Here is a 26227-nt window from a genome sequence, read left to right as displayed (position 1 = left end):
GTTTTCTAGAAGCAGTACCATAACAGTACCAACTGCTGGATCTACAGCCACTTTTACATGCATTGCATCTGCAAGAGGAGGGGACTCGAGCTGAGAGTGCAAGTAATGTGCCAAGGTCACAGAAATCACGTCCTGTTCCAGCCAGAGCTTTGACCCTGACCACTGCGCCTCAGCAGAGGACCCTTTTCCTTCCTTGTCCTCAAGTGAGAGGATATTCGCAATTTATGGGGTCTGTATTCATACCATGCCAGACTTCTACAAGCAACTCTCAATGAACACCCCGCCTTCTAGTTAATCATCAACTCTAAAAACAGTCTTTGTTAAAACCCAGCAAGAAATGCCACACAAATATCTAACAGCTATTTTGTTTACGCTTTCAGGGAATGGCAATAGCTATAATGCAGCACAAGCTTTCACAAACGTGCTTTGCTCTCAGTAAAGCCAGTCGCATCCAGCAGAATGATGGAATAAGATTTACCTGGTTGTTACTGCTGGCAGCTGATGAATTGGCTTGAGCTGTACTTGCTGAGAGGGAATCGAGGAAGGCTTGGTCAGCCACTGAATTTCCACAAGAAAACGGATCTTTTCCATCACTGGGCAAAATCTGAACATTAGAAAGAACCACAGTTATCTTCATAGATTAGAGTTATTTCAGAGTTAGAGCCCCTGAGGGCAAGCAAGAACTGTCAACTAATATGGAAAAGGGATTTCTATTCTTAAAGGGTAAGCAAGCCCAAGAAGATGTCATAATTCCTTTCTGTCAGTATGTGGAATTCTAGAAATGCAACTAATGCCAGTATCAACTTAAATTCTCCCATTTTCCTCATTCTTGTTAATTTTTAGGATCCTGAATGCACAGTGCACAGAGATCAAACACGACATACACATGAGACAGGTGGACTGGGTTCAGGGGCCTGTGAACCCTCTGAAACTGTCTGGAAAAGGTGAGGTGTGTGCATGTGCATATTTCTGAGATTTCATCAGATTCTCCAGAGTTTTCAAAGCCCCCCCCCACCCCGCCAACTCTCAGTCAGGAGCAACAGACAGCCTTCCCATTCTGCAGGCAGTGCCCAACACACATCCTCCCAGGGCACTATTTCTCTCTACTGGAGGGGAGCCCAAGGCAATTTTGTTCTTGATCTCACTCCAACTTTATTCACAGGGCTCCAGACAGCCTTAGTTTCTTTCTATCACCCAGGATGAGAGGCAAGCTCACCATGGACCCAGGACTCAGCTCAGTGACCTATGGACAACCAGCAGGGGGTGCCAGGAGGCTGACTCAGAGAGGGTTTGTCAGCTGAGTGGGTGTGTCCCAGGCAGGGAGGGCTCATTCAGGAGCTGGGCACTGTCCTTGGCATCTATCACAACAGCTTAAACCAGCCAATAGCTCACAGCAGCCCATCCAAGACCCTTCGTCCTTGGGAATGGGAGAAGGAACTGAGAGAGATGTCCTAAATCAGCACAGGGAGAAGAAAGCTACTTCAAACAGTCTGCTATTTAAACTCTGTGAATCAATTCTACAGTAAACAGTATTGTAGGCAGCAGCTACTACACAATATTAGCAAAGGGAAAAATAGAGACTTTTATTCAGAATAATTAAAAGTTGCTATCCTTGGGCTTCCCGGGTGACGCAGTGGTTGAGAGTCCGCCTGCCGATGCAGGGGACACGGGTTCGCGCCCCGGTCTGGGAAGATCCCACATGCCGCGGAGCGGCTGGGCCCGTGAGCCATGGCTGCTGAGCCTGCGCGTCCGGAGCCTGTGCTCCGCAACGGGAGAGGCCACAGCAGTGAGAGGCCCGCGTACCGTTAAAAAAAAAAAAAAAAAAAAAAAAAAGTTGCTATCCTTGGAAGGAACTTAATCTAAATATTTGGAGTCACTCTTTGGAGCCTAAGTCTATAGGTAATATTTCTTCTTGGTTCTACTTCAATGTATTTTCTACAGTTTATATAATCAGCATGTATTACTCTTACAATGGAATTTTTTCATTATCTTCCAGTCCTGTCCTTTAAGTTGATAATTCATAAAAAGATGTATGACAACGACCAGGTTTAATTAATAAACGACAGTAAGTTCTTACCTCAACGTAGTCCGTGGGGACAAGCCCTCGCTCTCCTTTGCTGTTTCTTCCTTCCAGCCATCCTCCACCAACATCCTCAAAAAGGTTAAAAAAAAAAAAAAAGATTATAGTTGGAATTTCCTGCAGATATTTTGCTCTGGGAATTCTTATAAATAAAAAAGTAGGGACTTCCCTGGTGGTGCAGTGGTTAGGAATCCACCTGCCAATGCAGGGGACATGGGTTCAAGCCCTGGTCCGAGGGGATCCCACATGCTGCGGAGCAACTAGGCCCATGCGCCACAGCTACTGAGCCTGCGTCATAGAGCCCGCGGGCCACAACTACTGAAGCCCGCGCGACTGGAGCCCATGCTCCACAACAAGAGAGGCCAGCACAATGAGAAGCCTGCACACCCCAGTGAGGAGTGGTCCCCGCTCGCTGCAACTAGAGGGGGCCCACACGCAGCAACAAAGACCCAACGCAGCCAAAAATAAATAAATAAATTTATTTTTTTTAAAAGTAATTAACATTAACCTTTTCATTCCTACAGAGCTAACGTTGTTCAAAATTTTTAATTCTTAAGCCTTCTCTTTACATCAGAAAATGATATAATCTAAAAAGAAAACTCAAACTTGAACAACCGATCAAAGATTGAAAAACCGTCTATTAATAGAATGCCATCATTTTGTAGTTCCTTTCTATTTACTGGTCTGTGGTAGATCACAAAAATGGTTTGCAGCTCTAACTGTCAAGAGGTAGAATGCACACCGCTACTTCTAGAATCTGGGCTGTCCCCTGTGACCTCTTTGGCCAACAGAATGAGGTGGAGATAATATGGGGTGAGTTCAGAGCTGGCCTCTAGAAGCTTTGTACACTTCAGCTCGCTCTTTTTTCCAGAAGAGCTACTATGAGGATAAATTTGAGTTGCCAGATGATGACAGAGACAAGGCCCAATCTCCCCGTTGCCCCACCCAAAGCCAGCGAACCCCCAGCAGGAGAAATGCCAGACAGATGAGGCCATGTTGGAGTTCTCTGCCCCAGCCCTGCACTGGGTGACTGCAGACCACGGGCGAACCCAGGTAAGGAGAACCACCCAGCTGACTTGTGGATTCCCGAGCAACAACAATCGATTATTTGTTTAAGCCACTAAGCTTTGGGATTGCCGGTTGTTTAGGAAAACTAACTGGTCCATACTCCCTTAGCTCTCCTAGATAAGAAGTATTAATAAACTAAATATCAATAATAACATACTCTATAACAAGATTCCCATTTTTCAACGTTACTTCAGCAAAGTCCTACTTTTTCCCCTTAAAATAGTAAGGGTTATCTTAAATTCATAAGTTATACCTTAATTAGTTAAAACTTACCTGAATCTAGATAACATATTCCTTTTAAAAGTCATTTTAAGCCACAGCTTTGTCCATTTCTTGACCACAACAGCAACTTAAATACTATTTTACCAAGAAATGAAGAATGCTTCTTCATTTAAAAAAAAAAAAATCAATAGTAGATAAAAGAATCTTTAATCTCTTCTATGATTAAAAATAGAACCTATTTACTTATAGACACCTGGCATATTATATAAAACTACATATACTTTTTCTAACCAGTAATTTTTTTTTAAACCTAAAACATACAAAATAGGTCTAAAAAAAATACTATCAACATTAAGAAACCACAATCCTCTTGGTCATTCCTTGTTCTCCTTCCTTGGTCTCTGTGCTGCCATAGTCCCCACTCCCTCCCACCTGGTGGAACAGGTGCATCCCTTCCTTCCTCTTCCAAGGTCTCCTTGGCCTTCCTGGTACCTTTCTTCACATGCTTGCTCAAAGATGTCCAGGGAGCCGGCCTATGTCCAGCCCTCAGCTCTAGCTCCGCAATTCTATTTCTAAACTGATGCAAAGCTATAGGGCAGGGTTGATTATTTATTAGTCTTTAAACTCAACATTTAAAAAATAAGCTCTTCTTCCTGACTTACATACTTTAATAAATCCATTTGCACCATTCTCTTAGGTGTGAAGGCCAAAAACCTCAGGGATCCTTGACTATTTCTCACCAATAGTATCTAATCAGGCACCAAGTCCTCCTGGTCTGACTCTCCAGAGCCTCCTGCATCCATCTTCTTTCTACTCCTACTGCTACTACCCAAGGTCATGATCCTAGGCTCCAGCCACACCAATTCATTCAATACACCTCTGCTAGATTAATTTCCTTGAAGTGCAGGTCTCATCAGTCACCTCCCTACAACAATAGCAGCAATAAAACCAAGCAAAACCCTTAAATGAATCCACTGCTTCCCAAATGAAATCCAAGGCTGTAGCCTGGCTTCAGGTCCTGTCTGGTTTGGCTCTAAGAGCCTGTTTTCTCAGCCAGTCTCCTACTGGCATATATATACCTGTACTCCTGGGACACTTGTTTACTTGCAGTGTCCCCTGCAGAGAAGAAAAACAGGGCTTAGAGGCCAGCGGATGTGGTTCTGAATCCCGGTTTTGCCACTTACAAGCAGAAGGGTCTTGGGCAAGTTAACCTCTCTAAGGCTCATTACCCTCATTTGTAAAAAGAGATTAAAAATACCTACCTCACACAGTTCACAGAGAAAATACATCAAAAAATATATGCATAGTACTTAGCCAAACACTTGGCTCACAGGCCATGAATAAATGGTAGCTGAGGCTGCTAAACAACACTGGTCACTTTCTGATCTCTATACCTGTGTCCAGCTGGGATCTGTCCCAGATGTCACTCCAGTTCTGCCTGAGGGAGCCCACCCAGCTGTTTTTAGGGGGTCTTAACTGTTCTCAGTGTTTATATAATAGATTATTACTTCAATATCAATACTTCACAAGCAACAGGAAAGAAATTCATGTGGGTCTGAATGATCAACCTGTTAAAAAAATAAAATCTTAAAAATAAGTCCTTAAGGGACCAATTTAAACCTAACAGTTCTCTTACCGGATTTGTAATTGTGATGATTTCTCCTTCATTAACTGTCAGTTCATTATTTCCAGGTTCAGCAGCAAAATCATACATAACCCGAGCCTATTGGAAGTAGAGAAGAAAAGAGGAAGTTACAAATGTAAACGTAACAGTCAAAAAAGAACCACCTATACCGTTCACTTTGTAAGTGTGCTGGTGTGAATAACACATCATGACCATGACTGCAGTTGTTTTGCAAGAAAGGAAGACACAGTACCAAAATGATTCATCAGCCCTATTTGTGAGGAAGAATGAAACCAATGGTGAGAGCCCTGCTCTGCTTTGGAAACAGGGAAGGTTTCTGGTAGCTGCCCACACTGCATTTAGACATCGGCCCCCAGAGTACTGAAAATAAACCCATTTCATCAAGGGGAAAAGAGCATGGCCTTTCTTTTAGGAGGTAAGAAGTAGAAATACAGATACTGTTCATTCTGGGAACACTCAACCTCAGGGCCTGAGGGATCTCCACAGACACACAAATATGTACCCACATCAGATTCATCATCTTCAGATTAATCCCTTGCTATGAAAACTCTCACTGTTCTTTATCTAGGATGAATTTTGATAGTGCAGCATCCCTAGCCAACTAAACGCAGAAATTTAAGATGTGGGCAGCAAGATATATTCATACGCTTCTACTAGAATACTTCCTACTATACGACGACTTACCTAGGGCTCTGGTATAGTGGTCAGGTAACCTGAGCAGCTGTGATTTTCAAACTTCTCCTTGCAATGGAATCTGAATTTCATAGAAAACAGACTAAAGGGAAGCTGTTCTGGTTGATGTGAGGTGGGGTTGCTCTTTCAGGGTCTTCCTCAAGCGGATCCTTGAGGCACCAACCCAGAGATGTGGGTTCCTTGGAATAACTGCCAGGCACGTATTCCAAGAGAGACAACCACTGTTGTAAAAATACAAATACTTTATATATACTTTTATAATATATAATAAATATATTACATATATTTAATCCATTTCAAATTCTAAATAATTGTCTCTCATGGACTATCTTACAGAAGCAAGTCCACATGAACCTAGCTAACATGGTTTGTTTTAAAAGTAATTGTCCTATGAGGCAAAATGAAGTCTGCCTACAGGGCTAGACAAATTAGCCTAATGGAACTGCATTCCTTTAACAAATATTGGCTGCACACCGACCATATGGCAAGAACTGTGCTGGCCCCTTTGCTGGCCAGGGCTCTTTCTCCACACCTGCTTAATGAGCCTGAAATCCTTATAACAGGACTCAAGGATTCACCTCCTGTGATAAAAGATTGGGGGAAAAAATCCCCAATACTAATTTATTTTGAAATACATCAAAAATAATAAGATGAACTGATGGAGGAATATGTGATAAAGCAGGTACAGTAAGTAAAATGTTATTTATAGAATCTACAGTAGATAGGGGATTTACAGTGCCCAACGGAAAATGAGTTCAACTTTTCTACACGCTTGAAATTTTTCATAATAAAATGTTGGAAGGAAACAAATGGTAGTGTACAGTCTGTCAGTCAAGAAATAGCATTAGGGTTTCCCTGGTGGCGCAGTGGTTGAGAGTCCGCCTGCCGACGCAGGGGACACAGGTTCGTGCCCCAGTCCGGGAAGATCCCACATGCCACGGAGCGGCTGGGCCCGTGAGCCATGGCCGCTGAGCCTGCGCGTCCGGAGTCTGTGCTCCGCAACGGGAGAGGCCACAACAGTGAGAGGCCCGTGTACCGCAAAAAAAAAAAGAAAGAAATAGCATTAGATCCTTTACTGCTATAGGCTGGGAGGCTGGGAAGGGGGACTGAAAGCCAGGCTCAGGGACAGTGAGAATTCTGGAAGCATTCCAGTTTTCCTTAGGTCACTACAAAGGAGGACACCAAGCTGACGTATGTTCCTCACACAGCTGCAAAAGTAGATAGAATTCTGCTTGCCACGTTGGGGACTATTTTTTTAAAACATGCCACACCAACCTCAATCCCTCGTGCAATGAGGGCAGATAGGAGATAAACACCCGAGGAGACAGAGGGGGGTCCCCAGGCCAGGACTCACCCCACAGGACAGCGAGCTTCCCAGGGAGGGGCGGGGCCTGGCAAGCTGACGAGAGCCAGATGAGGAACATGCTTTTTGTTCCTGTTCCTTAAGAATCCTGGTTAACAACTTTTTTGATCCGGTTAAATTCAACTAACCCGCAGATAGAGAAAACCAAAGCCTCTTGTTTACTAAAGCTACAACTTGGTGAAACAGAATGTGAAACAAGCTAAAAATTAAAAAATGGAAACTCCCTTACACATTTAAGTACTACTGAACATTTACCCGTGGAAAATGTCTATAAACACTACAGGTTTATTTAATGCGTTGGTTTAGGACTTTTTTTTTTTAACCTAGAGATGCGTCTTAAGAATTATAACTGAGACTAACTTTGGAGAACAAAAAGATGTAAGGGCTTCCCTGGTGGCGCAGTGGTTGAGAGTCCGCCTGCCGATGCAGGGGACACGGGTTCGTGCCCCGGTCCGGGAAGATCCCACATGCCGCGGAGCGGCTGGGCCCGTGAGCCATGGCCGCTGAGCCTGCGCATCCGGAGCCTGTGCTCCACAACGGGAGAGGCCACAACAGTGAGAGACCCGCGTACCGCAAAAAAAAAACAAAACATTTAAAAAGCACATCCCCAAATGAGCATAAATGTCAAGAGGAAGAAAAAAAAAAGGCCATTCAGCCTAGAAGAGTAACTCTTCTTACGAAGTTTAGGCCAGACTGGAAACCTCCGGCCCCTCCTATTATCCACTCCTTCTCTCTCTTGTCCCTCCTTGGCTTCCAGGTCTCCTCACCTTCCCACCTTCACCGCCACTACAGGACCCACACAGATAAAGATGCTGACCTCGACCTCAACTGCCAATCTGCCCAACTATTTTCTGATGTGGTCTTTGAAAGAAAAGGTCATTTTTCTACACCGCCTTTTCCAATGTTAGCTGTACATTAAAAAATGACTCCAAGTATATTCAAGAGCTAAATGTCCACACAGTAGATAATACTGTATACTGTATACATACTGTATACAGTATACTGTATACATACTGTATACTGAATACATACTGTCACCCACAATTAATCTCTTCAACAGCAATTTCAAAAAGTATTACAGAGGAAGCGAATGGCTGGTAGATAGCAATCCTATATATAAGTTATTTTATCTAGATATAGTAAGATATACATTAGTGGATTCACAGCTTCAAACTAAGTGTTCCAGGAGCTAAGCATTCCAGAATTCTAAGTGTGCCACATACACCTGTCTGATGTGTGCAGAACCCATCATCCTGAACATACCTCATTCTTTCTGACCCATGCTGTAAACAGCTGTTACTTTGTCTGCTCCACATCCCTTCCATTTGGAAACTTCCTGCCTGGCTCCAAATGATTGGTGAGCATATAACCCAAACAGGGAAAATCAGAATGCGACAGGGATGCTGGGAGAGTGGGTCTTTTTCTCTGAAAATGTTGCCAGCGGCTACAAGTCTGAAGAGCGAAGTGGGGGGAATGCAGAATGGAATGAGGAAGAGAAACAGTGTCCTGATGAGAGCACCTGAAGGACAAGCCCAAAGCCACTTCTCCCCTTGTGGACAGTTCACTCACAGTAACGAGTGCATCTCCTTTTGTGCTTACGAGTTCAGACTGTCAGTTGCAATCTAGAGAGTCCAAGTTGATACAAACCAATAATCCCAAACCAAAGAATTTTTTAAGAAAACACCCTAAATAAAAAAAACACTGTACATAAGTTCATTGGTGTATTTCCTATTTTGCAAAACAAAACCTAAAATGTACAATAATAGAGAATTAAACAGTTCCAAATAGCAAAAAAACTGGCAGCAAAAAATTTCATATGGGGGTTAGAACACAGAAGACAAGCTCCCATTCTTACACATCTGCTTCTTTCACATAAATCACAATTAAATCTTGGGAAAAAACAGTAAACCTTCAGCGATGCAGCTCTCCCATCTTTAAAACAGAGACACAATCAAAAAAATGAGTAAAATATGTAAACCTTCAGAAATTCGGGGACTGAAGGATCCCTTATTAATCTGACACCCTTGAGAACTGAAGTTTTGCATGTAGGTGATATTTCTATAAAATTAATTTATCTTTTTAAATGGCAAGATTGTTTTACTTAAACACACTCAACACTTTTTATAAAATTTACATATTTAATGACTTCCTATATCTTGTCTCTACCTAATCCACAAGATCATCAGAAGAAACAGAACTCACTCTAACAGACCCTGAGAGCATTATTATACCACTGATATATGTAGATGTATTTGGCTTTTTTATAAGTGGTTAAGGCGTAAATGCTTTTCAGTTTCTATCAATCTGTGATTTCAACAGCCAGTGCTAAATCCTGGCCTGTGCTTGTTCACTTGTTATTTTGAATCAAATAAAGAATATTAAATTATCCCTGTAAAATTTCATCTTGTTAGATTCAACCCATTGCTCCAACCTATTAAGAGTTTTCTGAATTCCTAAACCATCATCCAATTATCCCTTATCCTTTTCTGCTGAGTCATTAGAAAGCCTGAGAAGCATGCTTTCCATAGTTTCACCTGTGCCATCAGTAAAACTGTTAAAATATGGCACAGCTGAGGTCCAAGACAGCTGCACATGACAAAAAAAAACTCTTTCCAAGGAGACATGGATCAATTAATTATGTTTTGGGCATGTTGCTCTTAAAATTTCCAAGTAAGGAAATAAACTTGGTTTGTTTCCTTAAATGTTTACAAGCAATGTGCTTGATAAGCTATTCAGGATTAGAGTGAAGATGATTGAGTTCTGCGAAGGTTTTATTTTAACAGTTGTTCTAGTAAAAGATCTTTTCCCAGTAGAAGAATTTTCTAAAAGGAACTGGTAGCAGCCATCGAGAATGGCTGAAAATTAATTTTCTTATGTAAAAATTTCAAGAATAAACTACCGGTAAAATCGATATGTGCTTTTCAAAATGTTTTTCCTAAAATGGGTTTATATCTGTCATCCTGAAATATGATGCGGTTAGAGGAATGTTCTAACTGGTTAACCAGACAAGTAGCTTGAGAAACTTCCAAGGCAAAGAGAAATGTAAATAGAAATTCATTGAGTGTAGGAATATGTTTCCAAGAAACATTTCGAATAATCTTAAATCTGTGTGTAACAAAGGGCAATTATACAATCGCAAGGGGGAAGAAATCCTGAATACTTAAAATAAACCAATCAAATTGTACCATCCACTTCCATGTTACTCCTCCCAGCCTCTATTCCACTCATGTACAACGATTCCGGGAATACTTGGACCAAGGAAATCCTCTGAACTGAGGCCATGTTGTAACCAAGCAGCTGGAGGTTGGGATGATTTTAAGAAACTTTCTACCCAAACTCACCCAGATCAAAGCTTCTTTATGTGTTTTATATAAGAACACTCAGAAGAAAGCATTAGTTATTTGATGTGGTGGCATCAAACTGGCCATATCACACATAACATCACTATTACCAAAAATCACTAATATATAAAACATGAACTACAAAAGAATCTTTGCAATTCGTATCACAAAGTTTTAATCTTAAAAAGCATCTAGAACTCAAGAAAAAGATCAGCAACCCATCAGAAAAAATGGGCAGAGGAATACACAGTTCATAGAAAAATATAAATGGCCCTTACACCATTTATGTGTGAAAAAAATGCTCAATTCCACACATAAAGGAAGACAAATTAATTTGGTACATGTAGCCACATTTCCCTCTACTGGGGACTGTACCATTTAAACCTCTGCCAGCAATATATATGAATGTAATGGTTCTCCGCAGTTTCACAAACAGAATCAATTACCCAACTTTTGCATTTCTGCTCATCTTATAAGTGAGAAATTCTACTTCAATACAGTTTTCAAGATACATTTACCCTTAGATCCAGATGTCGCATTTTGCGAATCCATTCTCTACCTGCACCTGTGCATGTGTGTACAAGGTTATTATTTAGTGCAATATGCAAAAGCAAGGATGATCCTGGATAGTTAATAAATGAAATAAATGAAAAAAGAGTAATAGAATTAGAACATCATTTTTCAATCCTTAATAATTTAATGCATCTAAGCACAGTGCATCCAAAAGACAACCAGACATTACTTGCCTTCTGATGGAATACAATGCCAGTCACATACTTGAAAAAAGAATTTGAATCTTACTGACCCTCTAGATCCTAGTACCAATTTACAAGACACACAAAGGAATATATTGCACTCTGCAATGAGGATGCAGTAAGAAAATCCAGATGTAGGAAATCACAGAACCCATTTTCTCTAACAAACAAATCTCAAAGACAAAAACAAGCCCAGGTATGGGGGCAAAGAGGAAGGGAAGTGAGGGAACTTATAAATTGAGAGGCTTAGACAATTGATTATGACTGCTATATATACTTCATTTGGACTCTTTTTTTTTAAAGTCTATTTCTCTTCATCGTACTCATTTTTTCATTTTTTAAAATTGAAATATAGTTGATTTACAATGTTTCAGGTGTACAGCAAAGTGATTCAGTTATATATATATATATATAGATTCTTTTTCATATTATTTTCCATTATAGGTTATTACAAGATATTAAATATAGTTCCTTATGTTATACAGTGGGTCCTGTTGTTTATTTTATATATGGTGTTGTGTATCTGTTAATCCTAAATTCCTAGTTTGTCCCTCCCCACCTTATTTGGATTCTAAGTCCAACAAAATTCAAAAAATATGATAATATTTGAGACAATTGAAAATTTGAACACTTAAGGGCTCTGAGATTTTTTTTTTTTTTTTTGCGGTATGCGGGCCTCTCACTGTTGTGGCCTCTCCCGTTGTGGAGCACAGGCTCCGGATGCGCAGGCTCAGCGGCCATGGCTCACGGGCCCAGCTGCTCCGCAGCATGTGGGATCCTCCCGGACCGGGGCACGAACCCGTGTCCCCTGCATCGGCAGGCGGACTCTCAACCACTGCGTCACCAGGGAAGCCCAGATTTTTAACATTTTCATCCAGCTCTTTAATACAAACTCAGCATAGTTTCCAAAATGGCACAAAGTACCTTACTTATTTTCCTCCTTAGGTTGAAAGATTAAACTGTCCCATAAAACAAATTCCTGCTTTAGCTATTAGTCTCCTTTTTCTTATGCTAGTGATCACCAGCAAGTACTACTTAGCCCTTTACTACACTGATTACTTTGTACTGAATATTCCAACAATTCCATTTAGAAAAAAATACATTATCTCATAAAAGTTAAGAGAAATAAGTCCTCACAAAGGAATCTATCAAAATATTCTATTATACTCAGTGCTTCAAATGCCTTATGTGGACTGAAATTTCCCCTAAATCCATATTTTTCAAACAATACAGAGTCTCAGAAAGCTCACTTGTGTGCCGGGGAAAGCACAGGAAGGGGGATCCAAGCTACAGCGCAGTCTTTATTGCTATTTGGAGACCCTGTGGATAAACTGTGAAACACTGAACATATGCAAAATGGCAAAAAATAAACTTGTGCCCTAGAACTTCATCATTTTCCTCGTGTAACCTGAATCAACCGAGGGCCTTTTAGGATAAAACTATTAAAAGGAGGGGTTAAAAAGGCTATAGTACAGACCAACTAAAATAAAAAGAAAAGAGAAAAACTAGAACATAAAAGGAATAAGTGATATATCAAAATCTAGTAGTGAAAGCAACTAATCAAGGGAACTCCCTGGCGGTCCAGTGGTTAGGACTCCATGCTTTCACTGCCAAGGGCCCAGGCTCAAGCCCTGGTCAGGGAGCTAAGATCCCACAAGCCTCACAGCACAGCCAAAACAACAAAGAAAACAACTAATTAAAATCAAAGAGCAAAAGCCACAATGGGGTAACTGGTATTAGACTTGCTCTGTTACCACATACAGACAAAAACCTCTAGGAAACTGGGAAAAATACACAAAATAACAGGTTCCAGATACTGGGCAAAAAGGCCGCACAGGAGAGGGAATGCTGAGAGAAGGGAAACATGAGATGAGCCCCATGAAGGCTCCAGCTTTCTGCCTGGTGGCACTTTCTGACACAAATGCTGGGAGAAGCAGGGAGCTCCAAGCAGAAAGCACAGGTCCTGCTAAGTTGAAGAGACAGAGACCAGAATTCCAGGAGGCTAAGGCAGCTGAAACCTGAGGACAAACTACCAGAAAGGAGCTACTCAGAGCAAAAGCTCTAGAAACCTGCACAAAGGTCTCCTTGAGTCTGCTGATAAATCCTGAACTGCACACAGTTGGACAAACTGCTTGAAGGCTGAGCCAAGAACAACTCCAGGGGAGCTGCAGGCTGAAAAACTTCTCAGAGGTCAGGCAGAACTGCAAGACACCAGAGCTCTGACTAGCCAGAGTGGGGAGATTCCACTGAATACACCCAAAGCATTCAAGGTAGAGACCCCATTCAGGCTGGGGTGGGGCAAAATGTACCTCAGGATAAGGCTACTCCGGACCCATCCTAACAAAACTTAAAAGTAAGTCTTGAAAGAATCGAACGGATTCAAAAGTAACTTAATTGCCTACCAAAACACACTTTATCACCCTTTAAAGGGAGACAGCAAAATCCAGACACTCAGCAACATGCCAACACAATGTCTAGTATCAACAAAAAATTAATAGACAAGCCAATAAACAGAAAAATGTAATGCAGGACAAAAATATCAGTCAATAGAAACAAACCAAGAAATGACAGACATAAGAAAATCAGCAGACACTTTAGAATAACTATGATAAATATATTCAGGGACTTAAAGGAACACATGATGATAATAAGGAGAAAAATGTATGTTATAAAAAAGAACCAAATGGAATGACCAGAATTGTAAACTATGATTTCTCAAATGAAAGAATTTTACTGGATGGGCTTAACAGATGATTAGATACTCCATAAGAAATGATCAGTGAACTTGAAGATACAGCAGTTGAAACTATTAGCAGAAAGAAAAGAGGATAAAAACCTGGGCAGCGACCTGTGAGGCAACAGAAACAGTCTAACATACATGCAACCGCAGTGCCAGAGGGGTGGGGAGGCAGAACAGAAGAAGTAAAATGGCAGAATAGTTTCAATTTCATGAGAACACAACCCACAGATCCAAGAAGCTGAATAAATCCTACAAAACACAACAAAAAACTACGCCAAGAGATCTAATGAAACTGCAGAACATCAGCGACAAAGAGAAATATCTTAAAAACAGCCACAGGTCGGGGGCGGGAGCTGGCTACATGAACAAAGAATGACTGCAGACTTCTCATCAGAAACAATACAGTCAAAATCCACCTTTAAGGTGGTGAAAAATGGCAAAAATATCCACCTAGAATTCTACCTCCATCAAAAACAGCCTTCAAAACTAAAGGTGATATAAAGGCATTTTCAGACAAACAGAAGCTGAGAGAATCTGTCACCAGCAAACGGACACGACAAGAAATGTTAAAGGAAGCTCTTTAACCAGAAGGAAAATTATACTAGATAAAAAACCTGAATCTACACAAAAGAAAGAAGAGTATCAGAAATGAAAGTATGCGGGCCATATAAAAAAAAATTCTTGTTGTTTAATTTCCCTAAAAGATAACTGACTTTAAAAGGATAACTGACTTTTGAAACAAGAATAACAACAGTGTCTTGTGGGGTTTATAATATTGAGAAATAAAACGCACAACAAAAAAACAGCACAAAGGACAGGAAAGAGATAAATACTGTTACAGAGTTCTTATATGCAAAGTGCTGTAATGTTATTTGAAGTCAGAATGTGTTAAGATAACCAGTTCATTCGAGGAACCTCAGGGCACTCATAGGAAGGAAGGGAGGGAGGGAGGGAGGGAAGAAATAAACACGTATGTGTAAGCCAGTGGTGACGACAAAAAGGAATACTATTAAATAATCTAAAAGACGGCAAGAAAAAAAAAGGAACAAAGAGTAAATGGGGCAAATAAATCAAAAACAAACAGCAAGAGGGTACATGAACAAAATCAAATCAACAATTATATTAAATGTAGTCTGAACGCTCCAATTAAAAGAGAGATTGTCAACTTGATAAAAAACAAGACCCTGCCTATATGTTATCTATGAGAAATGCACTTTAAGTATAAGGAGATAGACGACTTAAAAGTAAAGGAATGAAAAGTGAGAACAGATGGCAGTACTACAGCTGGGGCTCTAGCTCACATTAGGATACAGGATGGGGCAGCAGAAGGAAGTGGACGCAGACTTTCCACCAGGACTGAACCACCAGCTGGCAGGGTGACTGCATCAAATACATGCCTAATAGTAGAACCAAGATTCAGGATGTCTGAACGCCTGCACAGTGGACTCTGGATGTGCGTGGAAGAAGCAGGCAGGTAGATGTCACTACAGAACTACCCCACACGAGAGACAGGAAAGGGTGAGCAGTGAAGACGGAAGAAGGATACTGGAGCCCTTTTTTTCTGAAGATAAGTTGGCCTTTTTCTGGGACCAGTTAACAAAATATATATACTTCAGGAAGTAGACAAAAATTTCATAATAAATAGTGGGCAAAACTACAATGTCAGAAAAAAATGGTACACCAGGTATTGGATATCCTCTCCAACTTCAAATACCTCAAACACTGACCAAAATCTGTGAAACAACAGTTTTCAGGCGATGGACAACAGGTAGCACAGGACAGTGATCCCTGAGAGCTGGGGGGAAACCGGGTGAGCCCAAGAACTGCCACAGCTTCCCGAAAGCTCAGGGAAGGGAAACCCAGGCAAAGGCTGTCAACCTCGGCACTGAGGAAGCAAAGATGGGAGTGAGGGGAGGCCCAAGAGGTGAGCGTTCACAGGGTAAGAGTGTGGGAGAGGAGAGAGCTGCACAGACACTGTCCTGGGGATGTGCAGAGGGACCCGCCCTCAGAGACTCCAACTGAGAACTGACCAGCACATGCAGCAAATAAACTGCCCACGGAGGAACCACCAGAGGGAGCAGGTAGGACCATCTCCACGAGCATAATGAAGAAATATTGGGGATAACATTAGCATTTTGCAAAATAGAGTTTAGTTTATAAATTCAAGAGATTTATGATTGCCTGTAAAATAGTAAGTTTATGTTATATATATTTTACCATAATTTTTAAAGGTCCATACAAATAAAGAGTACAATTGTGGGAAAAAAAATAATAATTGTACGCTAACTGCACTGGTTCCCTTCTACGGAATTAGCCTTCCGTGGCTGATGGTACACTCAAACACATCCACAGCCACCAGTAGCTAGCAGTAATACGGGTTGAAAAGTCAAAGAAACAAAGATATGATCTCAAAAGTGGTCTGCCAGAAGCCTTAAACAAAGTAAAATACTTTAAATATAGACACCAAGCACACAGAGCAGACGTGATGAGCTCCACATTGTAAAACCACTTTAAATTTTTGCTTTAGGGCACTTTTGGGAGTTACATGTAAGCACATGACCTTGGCTCTAACTTCAAAAAACAAAATAGGAACTTGCCTAGCGGTCCAGTGGTTAGGACTCCAAGCTCTCACTGCTGGGGGCGGGGGTCCAATCCCTGGTCGGGGAACTAAGATCCCCACAAGCTGCAGAGTGGCCAAAACACAGACAAAACAAAAAAAAAAAAAAGAGAAAGGAGAGGCCAGGAGAAAACTCTCCCTCAGCAAACTACAAAGATAACCTAACACCCTACACTGCATACTGGGAGGCTCTCAGCCAGATACGCGTTCTAACTGCTCCATGATTTTAAACCTCTCCGCTCTTTCCTTCCCATTAGCATTTAAACCACGCATGTCCATCACATCTTTAAAAAGAAAACATTCCTACCTCAACCCCAAATATTCCTTTGACCAGTGTCTTCTCTTAACATCTCTAAGAAATTTGAATTTTTTTATTACTTCAATTTATTTTTTTATTGACGTATAGTTGATTTACAATGTTAATTTCTGCTGTACAGCAAAATTCAGTTATACATGATCCAGTTATACATATATATCAGTTTTTAATATTCTTTTCCATTTTGGCTTATCACAGGATATTGAATAGAGTTCCCTGTGCTATACAGTAGGACCTTGTCGTTTATCCATCCTATATGTAATAGTTTGCATCTGCTAACCCCAAACTCTCAATCCATCCCTCTCCTACCCCTCTACCCGCTTGGCAACTGCAAGTCTGTTCTCTCTGTGAGTCTGTTTCTGTTTTGTAAATAAGTTCATTTGTGTCTTATTTTAGATTCCACATGTAAGTGATAGCATATGGTCTTTGTCTTTCTCTTTCTGACTGACTTCACTTAGTATGATCATCTCTATCCCGACCATCCATGTTGCTGTAATTGGCATTCTTTCTTTCTTTTTCATGGCTGAGTAGTATTCCATTGTATGTATGTACCACATCTCCTTTATCCATTCAAAAGAAATTTAAATGTTAAGAAGAAGCGCTGTCCACATTCACTGTGTCGACCTCATCCGCTACTCACCCTTCACCCCACAGTCACTGAGCTTCACCAGCGTTACCCCACTGGAATGGCTCTGTCGAGGCCACTAGCAACCCTCCTGTGGGGGCCAACCCAGTGTACGTACGCGGCCCTCAGCTCACTCCACCTCCTGGCTGCAAAGGACACTGCCATCCACTTCTTCTTGAAACACTCTTCCCCTTGTTTCGCCACACGTGACCTCTTCTGGTTTTCTGCCTTCTCTCCTTTCTCAGGCTTCTTTTTGGAGACAGGCCACCCTATAAAAGCTTATGTTCCCCAGGATCCTGTGCTCTTCTTACTGGACACCCTCTTCCTGCATGATATTCACCCTGACAACTTCCACTTGCCATCTTTACACTGATGAATCCCAGACCTGTACATACCTTCCCTCTTTCTTCACCTGATCAAATCCTATTCATGTTTCATGCCCCTGAATTCACTTAGATTTCACTTGTGGGAAACATCCTGTGACCTCCGACACTGGCCGTGGATCTCTCCTACAGCCTGCCTTTGGGCCGACGTCGTACTTCCCCATCATTGTGTTTACACGGTGTTATTTTTGCGTGTTTACCTGTGGTGCATTCTCTACTAAACTGTTAGTTCCTTCTCTATCGTGTTCAGCACAGTGCCTGACACGGCAATCACTCAAATGCATATTTGTTAAATGAATGAATTATTTTTTTTTGTTTTGTTTTTTTGTGGTATGCGGGCCTCTTGCTGTTGCGGCCTCTCCCGTTGCGGAGCACAGGCTCCGGACGCGCAGGCTCAGCGGCCATGGCTCACGGGCCCAGCCGCTCCGCGGCATGTGGGATCTTCCCGGACCGGGGCACGAACCCGTGTCCCCTGCATCCGCAGGCAGACTCTCAACCACTGCGCCACCAGGGAAGCCCCATGAATGAATTATTAATCCATTTACCACACAGTATGGTATCTACTACCTACTAGGTGTCTGATGTTCCAGTTAATGAATTCATTGCCATTTCCAAATAAATTTCATCTCACTATTTCAGTTTTGAAATTATAAAAATCATAGTTTTCTTGGGATGAAAAACTTCATTTAGTCTAGGTTTACTGCCCCAGCTAAAGAACCAAAAACCATTTAACAGACAATCATACATCTCTTTTTTTTTTTTTTTTGCGGCACGCGGGCCTCTCACCGCCATGGCCTCTCCCGCCGCGGAGCACAGGCTCCGGACACACAGGCCCAGCAGCCACGGCCCACAGGCCCAGCCGCTGCGCAGCACGTGGGATCCTCCTGGACTGGGGCACGAACCCGCGCCCCCTGCATTGGCAGGCGGACTCCCAACCACTGTGCCACCAGGGAAGACCCAATCATACATCTCTTAAGTTTATAAACTAAACTCTGTTTTGCAAAGTGCCAATGCTTATCCTGAACGTTTCTTAATTATACTTTTCCTAAATCTCTACCATGACTTTGGGGAAGAATTTCCCTCCAGCATCCTAGGTTTTTCTGCTTAAAGCCATCAGAGGCCATGTTTAGAGTCTGCACTCTCCTGGGATGCTCTGTGGTCACTAAAGCTGACGGCCGGATACCAGACCGAAGCTAGGGGGCAGGTACGCATTCATTTTGTTAACAGATATGTAACAGGCAGTTACTACCACTGGGCTCCGTCCTAGGTGGACACAGTGGTGAAAAGCCTAAAGGCGCCTACCTTCCCTCAGAAATGTTTGTTTTAGGAGGAGGAGACAGCCACTCAACACACAAGGTACTTGCAGGTGGTGGCAGGTGCTGGTAAAGAGCTTAGTCAGGTGATGTGATAGAGTAATGGGCTGGTGGAGGTTACTTTAAATGAGGTTGCTGGGGAAGGTCACCTTGAGGAGGCGTCATGGGACCTGAGACCTATGAATGAGGGTGCCAGCTGGTGAAGAACAGTGACCGCGGGAGGACGCAAGGCCAGGTACGATGGAAGGAGCAGCAAGTGCAAAGGCCCAGAGGAAGCACTAGGCAAAGCCAAGGGTCAAAATACACATCGGAGGTCAAATAATACAAAGGTACATTTACAAGAAGTTTGAAAAATTAACGCTTTGTTTTTAGCAGGGCTTCTCTGCTGTGTCTACGTAAATAAACTAGCATTCAGGAGAAAAAAAAGTATATAATTTATATAACCTATGAATAAAATATACTGAAAAAGTTATAGGAATTAAGCACTACTAAAACCAGAGCAGAAGCCATGTAGTGTATTATGTACGCTTCCCTCCTTCTCCCTGGGCCCTTGGTACAAATGACTAATCTATCAGCACAGTCTGTACAGGGCCTCAGTCCCTCTCAGCACTGTCCTCCTAGCAGCTTCTGCTTGCCATCTCTGTCCTAAAAGTTCAATAATCAAAATGCATAAAATAAAAAAAAATTTTTTTAAGTTAGAAAACTCCTGAAGAATGTATGCCTCGTGGTCCTTCTTTTGTAAGTATGATACATTTTCCTGGTTTCAAAAAGATTACACTGAATGTATAATTCATTAAGAACGGTCCTTTCTGAATGACTCAGAGTCTCCATGCTAACCATGTATTATTGGATAAGATAGAAGACACTGGATACTTATTTTCTAGTTCTAGGTCTCACCGTTCACACATGAAAAATGACAGGATAACCTGCAAGTCCCTTGGGGCCTATTTAAAGAATTTAAATGAACTATCTTACATTAATCTATTTAAAGGACACTACTATACTTAAGTGAAATGTACATATCTTTAAAATTAAACTCCTCAAAATGATGTTTCCTCTTAAAGTCATCTACATAAACACACATACAACTGGGTTACAGGAGGAACATGGGTGTCTGCTTTTAACTGACACTTGGATGAAGGCCAGTACTGTTAGCTATGATTTATTTTCATCAGTGGTTCCTCTTCAGGGCAATTTCTCTTCTAAATTCAGACAGCTAATATACAACTCACCACAGAACTACAGCTGGTTTTCATTGGATCACAAGTGTAAAGTTAAAGATACAGTAAAGTAAGACTGCCCAGGAGAATTAAGTTAGGGAGATACAATGTAATTTGAAGAGCTGACAGTGTTTATCACACCAAAAAACGGAAGAATGAATCATACTTAGTCAAATGAAGAGATTTAGACTAAGCATCGACCAAGAGATGGGAAAAACGAGGAACGAGGGAGTCATCATATGCGAAAATGGAGAAGCCAGAAACCTCCTAACCAGACACCTTCTGTGACACAGGAAATGTACCTCTAACCAGGTTTTGGCTAGCACCCTCTTTTCTCTTTCTAGGTGGTCCTTCCTACAACCGAAAAAACACTACAAAAAGAGAAAACCAGGCAGATGAGAAAGGTGAAGTGGGACTAACTGTTTCAAGGCAGGGGGTACTTCACAGATGTCCTTCCTTAATTTTCAAAGCAACCCTCCATGGTGGTATCACTCAGTTTTGCAGGAGAAACAGCAGCTCATACCAATTACATACATCAAATCACCTGTCTTGAGGTAGAATATGCCCGACAAATGGCGGAACTGGAGTTTTAACCCAGCACTCTGCCTTGCGCCTTCTGTGATGTCAGTTACCCTGGAGCAGGTCGGATCCGCCCCTTAACGGATCTTCCTGCCACAGTCTTTCCTCTCAGCCAGTCAATCCTGCTCACCGCTGCCAGAGGCTCTCTCGATAAAACTGGCATCACATCACATATCAAAAAGTCCCAATGACTTCCTGTTCCCTAGGATCAAGTTCAGATCCATGTCCCTGGCGTTCACCATCCTCCATCATCTAACTCCACCCTAAAGAGCTAACCCTGTCTCCCACTCTGCAACACCAAACCCGTGCCAGTCAACTCTCTTCTCTCACCCAGTAAGACGTCACTAGAATCAGCACTGTGGAATGCTCGCAACATTCACACCCTCCGCTTCCCTCTTCACTGGGGGGTTAAAACCTCCCATTTTGTTCCGGTTTTCATCCCTCCCTCTTGTGAGTCAGGTAAGGTAACCCTAGGTCTAGCTCTAGGGACTGATCTAGGCCTGATTAGCTGAAGCCAGTGTTTCTCAACAGTGGTGCAGTTAGCACTGGAGCAAGGGGAGGACAATTCTTCATACTGGGACTATCCTGCAAGTCATAAAAAGTTTAATATCCCTGCAAGGGATAAGATAGGCTCTGGCGTAATTACAGATGAGGAACCATAGCCCGGAATGGTTCATTTGCTTACGGTCACAGAGCCAGAAAATAGCAGAGCTGGGACTGCAACCCAGGACTGTCCTTTCCAGGACACCCTGCAGGCTCCCAGCTCTTACTCAAGAAATCATCTACTGAATATCCACTACCAACCACTCCATGAGGATATGAAAACAAGCAAGGAAGAGCCACTGCCCTCAAAGGCTAGTGAGAAAGAGCAACAGTTACAACAGCACGCAGTGTGATAAAGAGGACGCACCAGTAGAACAGAAGCACAGCCGGCAGAGAACTCATCTGCGGGCAGGGAAGGAGGTGTTGGCAGGGAGGCACAAGTCCGAGAAAGCCAGGGAGAGGGTATGCTGAGCCGTAAATGATTTGGCCAATATCTTTTATTTCCCCATTGAGTACGTACACTTGTTTCTTAAAATACTAAAACCACGAGGGCCTCAAGAACAGAAGCTCCGTTTGTCTTTACTTCTTTTACATCCTCTATGGTAAACCTAGTTACTTTAGTTGCAGATCATAATAAGCACTGAACATCGGCTAAATTGAAATGCAGAGAAAAATCACGTCCCATGACCACCAGCAGAATAGATTGGTTCAGAAGGATGAAGGATTAAGTCTTCCCTACTTCTAGGGTAGAAGGAAAGATTAACAAAGAAACTGTAACTTTTAAGTTCTCCGTTCTTGTAAGATCCTCTAAATTTAAAGAGTTATGATACCATTTTCTTTTGTAAAATAGAAACTGGTACATTACTTCAGTGGACTACATTTTGTTATTTTTTAGATAATTGTCTAACATCCATATTCACTGAAAATGTTACAAAAGTACTCCTGATAATTGTTTAAATCATGATATGGCACTAGGATACTGATTTACTAAAGGCAGCTGACCAAGTTAAAATAGTAAGGAACAAATACTGAATTCATCACCCACCATCAATTCTCCTCAAAGCCAGATGGGTCCATGAGAACCATACTCTAACCTAAGCAATCCCAGGTAACCAGCCACAAATATCAACAGTCTGACTTATTAATAGGAGAGTATCATGCAGCCTGTATTCCACATAACCCATTTGCCAGGTTTACTGACACGCTCTGCGCTCTGTATAAAACACTTGGCATGCTGAATGAACTCCTGCACTGAGCAGGCTACTCCCTAATATACAAGGGCAGTTCTGATCCCAGAACTGTTGCAGCTGTACTTAACTGTTGTAGCTAAGCAACTGAATTATTACATAAGCCAATGAAACCAGAGTGTGAAAAAATAGTAATGATTTCTAAGAAAACTAAATTGAATGTTTTGAGGAGCCTTGATAAAAAAATAAGTTGCTAAAAAGCTTACTGTCAAAGCAGGCGCAGCTGAGACAACAGTTGAGACAAATGGGAAGCAACAAGTTTTTTAAATCTAAGATTTTGTATTCACAGTACTTTGAAATTGTTTTTAAATTGTTTAAACTCTTTAAAAGAAATGGAAACCACAGACAATGCATTATAGTATACAAGATGGATCACTCTGAACTAGGTACATACTCAAAGAAAAGACCTTGGCTTCCTATCAAAGGATTGATAAATAAATGTATATTTACATATTTTAAGTTAAAATAAGATGTTAGTATTTCCTTTTCAATCTTCATTTTCATCAACTTTTTAACCAACTACAGGTACCACCTGGAGGCTAAAGGCCAGGCATGTCCTTCTCACCTCTGATAAATGCGTACGTAACCCCATTCTTCTCAGCTCTAGTTCTAAGCATCCTCCAATTGCCCACACCAACCACACTGCACAGACAGGCTTCAGAAGGGCCTTGTCTGCTGAGGATTTTGGTTAAGTGTGTAGCTGGCAAGAGGCAAGCAACACACACACATACCCTAAAACCTTTAAGTACGTTAGCTGTAGTCGTACTACCTGTGGCAAAATTCGTCTTAAATCAACACTGCAGATTCATACAGATGCCAATTATTAACAGTTTTAAATATCATCAACTAAGCATCTAACTAAACTAGATGGCACTGTCTTTACCTTAATGCACACCAAGCCACATAAATACAGCAAACTATTAATTTATGAAAACGTTTACACTGCATACCATCAGACTGGATATTTCAAGATATTAAAGATTTATTCTGAATTTTTAAGTAGGATAACAGGAATTGTTATGTACTGATATTTTTAAAATCTTGTTTTTGGAGATATATACTGAAACGTTTATCATGAAACAATATGTCTGGAAGGGGAAAATGGGGAAGGAAGGTCAGAGGCCAGGAGCTGGTAATTGCTGAGGCCGGTGATGGGTACACAGGGGGTTTACTGTACTATTCTTCTTTTGTCTATATTTGGAATTTTTATAAATAAAAGTTAAAATAAAAAATATTGAATTATGCCAAGCTATCCAGATACTATCTTTAAACCTCCCAGACATGCAGTTTTTAAGCCCAAATAATATGAAGTTTCATTAATGTATTTCATACCAAAAAAAATCACAAAAAACAGAAACACTTAACGGAACCAGGAAAAGAATAAAGATTAACTGAATCTCGAAATCCTAGGCCAGGACGATGCCATTTCTTGTAAGCCCCTGAGAACATTCTGACCCAATTCTCAGTGTACCAGTTGCTTTCTTACACTACTGTTCTCAAAATTGCTGAGGCTTCACAAAGTTTACATAAGAAACTGCTTTAGCAAGCAGTGATTCCAGTTAGAAAAGGAATGAAGTTGGCTGTAATTGGTTATGAATATTTTTATACCTGCTTAAAATCTGCCAGTCTGGAACTATTTTACTTAGTCTCTGGGTGAACACTGATCAAGTCCATAGGATAGTGAAAGCCAAACCAACTGCTTTATAGCCCAAAGGGGCAAATGGTCTGACAGGTATATGTATTTACTTTCAGTATAACCAGGGGACAAGACAGAACTGAAAATTCAGTATGTTAGAGATGCTTTAAATTTTATTTAAAAATTATTTTCAAACGACTGGATTGGGATATTCCACATACATATATAAAAGGATAATCTACTGATCCTTTTGTGCACTGATTGGCTTAAGTGGAGCACAGGATTTTCCTAGCATGATTTTAATTAGATAAAATCAATTAAGTTTCAAGAAGGGATCAAATAAGACTTCAGTCCAATGTAAAAGTGAATAGAGCATTAACTTCCTGCAGTTAGCTTTGGCTTAATAAAGGTAAGCTCAACTCAAAAAAAAAAAAAAAAAAAGAAAAAAGAAAAGAAAGGAAAGGAAGGAAGGAAGGAAGAGAGAGAGAAAGGAAAGAAAAAAGTCAGTTGCTCTTGGTGTGCTGGAAACCCTCCAGTGGTCTCACATCTCAGAATAAATGCCAAAGCCCTCCTCATCAGGCACACTCAGTGAGTGTGGACCTGAGGGTCCTCGCCACTCCCACAGCTCAGCTGGCCTCGGTGACCTCACTGACCTCCAGGCACACTCTCCCTGAGGGCAATCCTCAGAGATGCAACTTACCAACCTTCCCTCAGGTCTGCACTTGAGGGTCACCTTCTCAGAGGCCTCCTTGGCCACCCCATCTAACACTGTGTGTGCGAGCACATGCGCGCACACACACACATGCACGCGCACAAACACATGCACACACATGCACGAGCACACACGTGCATGAGCACACACATGCACGTGCGAGCGCACGCACACACACATGCATGCATCCCTTAGCAAGGTCTCTTCTCCCAGCTGTATTTTTCTCCTTATTTTATTTTTCTCCTTATTGACCTTGTTTACTGCCATCTCCTCCACTAGAATGCAAGGCCCATGAGAGCAGGGATTTTTGTCTGAGGGCACGGATTTAAAATTATTTTCTTTAATGCTGTATTCCTAAAGGTCCAACAGTTTCTGGCCCATGATAGGGGCTCAACGATTTACTGAAGGTAACAAAACAACACAATGATCTACCACATGAGGATCCAATGAGAGGTATTATCTGTGACCTCAGTAAAAAGATCTGCTAAACACATGTAGTGGTTTTATAACATAGACTTTCCTGCAACGCTAAGGTGCTTTTTAATTTCATTCTTTTGTCTACGCCTCTAACATTCTGCCTTGTTTTTATCTTGTTTTCATGTATGAAAGGTAATTTACCAGAAGAAACAAGGCACACTGAGGCAATGGCAGAAAGAATCAAACTCAAGTTGCCGGACACCCAGATTTGGAAAAGTAGGTTAACAAAGTTTGGGATAAGTAAGAAGCAGATAGAAAGTTCATCACCTCCACAAGAGTAACTTGAAATTAGAGAAACTTGTTACAACTCCGTGAACACAGTTAAGGTAGACCTTAGATCTTGGGGTCTAACAGATCCCAGTTTATAGTTTATTTTTATAATAATACGAATAACACCATCCAACCATAGCTACTATCCCCTGTTGTAAAGTCAGACACATTGGTAAGCCCTTTACATAAATTTTTACTTACTCCTTGAGATAATCTGGTAGAGATAATATTTTTGAAATGTTATTTTTTCATCTTTAGGGGGTTTTTTCCCCTTTTCTCCCACCTCCCCAACCCGAACCAGCAGTGCCCACTGTGTCCACTGTCCCAGGAGAGGTTATGACATGAGAGAACACTGTAAAGGGTTCCTGGCTGTGAGTTCCAA

General features: G+C 41.5%; 1 protein-coding gene across 1 annotated transcript in view; it reads right to left on the bottom strand.

Annotated features, from left to right (window-relative positions):
* SNX9 (sorting nexin 9) overlaps positions 1-26227 on the bottom strand; it is a gene marked incomplete at its 5' end in the record, with an annotated part of 87440 nt that overhangs the window by 47558 nt on the left and 13655 nt on the right. The window contains 3 exon segments of the mRNA XM_079716397.1: positions 479-604; positions 2078-2152; positions 5007-5093. Coding sequence (XP_079572523.1) covers positions 479-604; positions 2078-2152; positions 5007-5093 — 288 coding nt within the window.

Source organism: Hyperoodon ampullatus, assembly GCF_949752795.1.
Source record: "Hyperoodon ampullatus genome assembly, chromosome: 12".
Taxonomy (NCBI): domain Eukaryota; kingdom Metazoa; phylum Chordata; class Mammalia; order Artiodactyla; family Ziphiidae; genus Hyperoodon; species Hyperoodon ampullatus.
The sequence above is the reverse complement of the archived record's forward strand: the minus strand, read 5'-3'. Positions and strand labels throughout refer to the sequence as shown.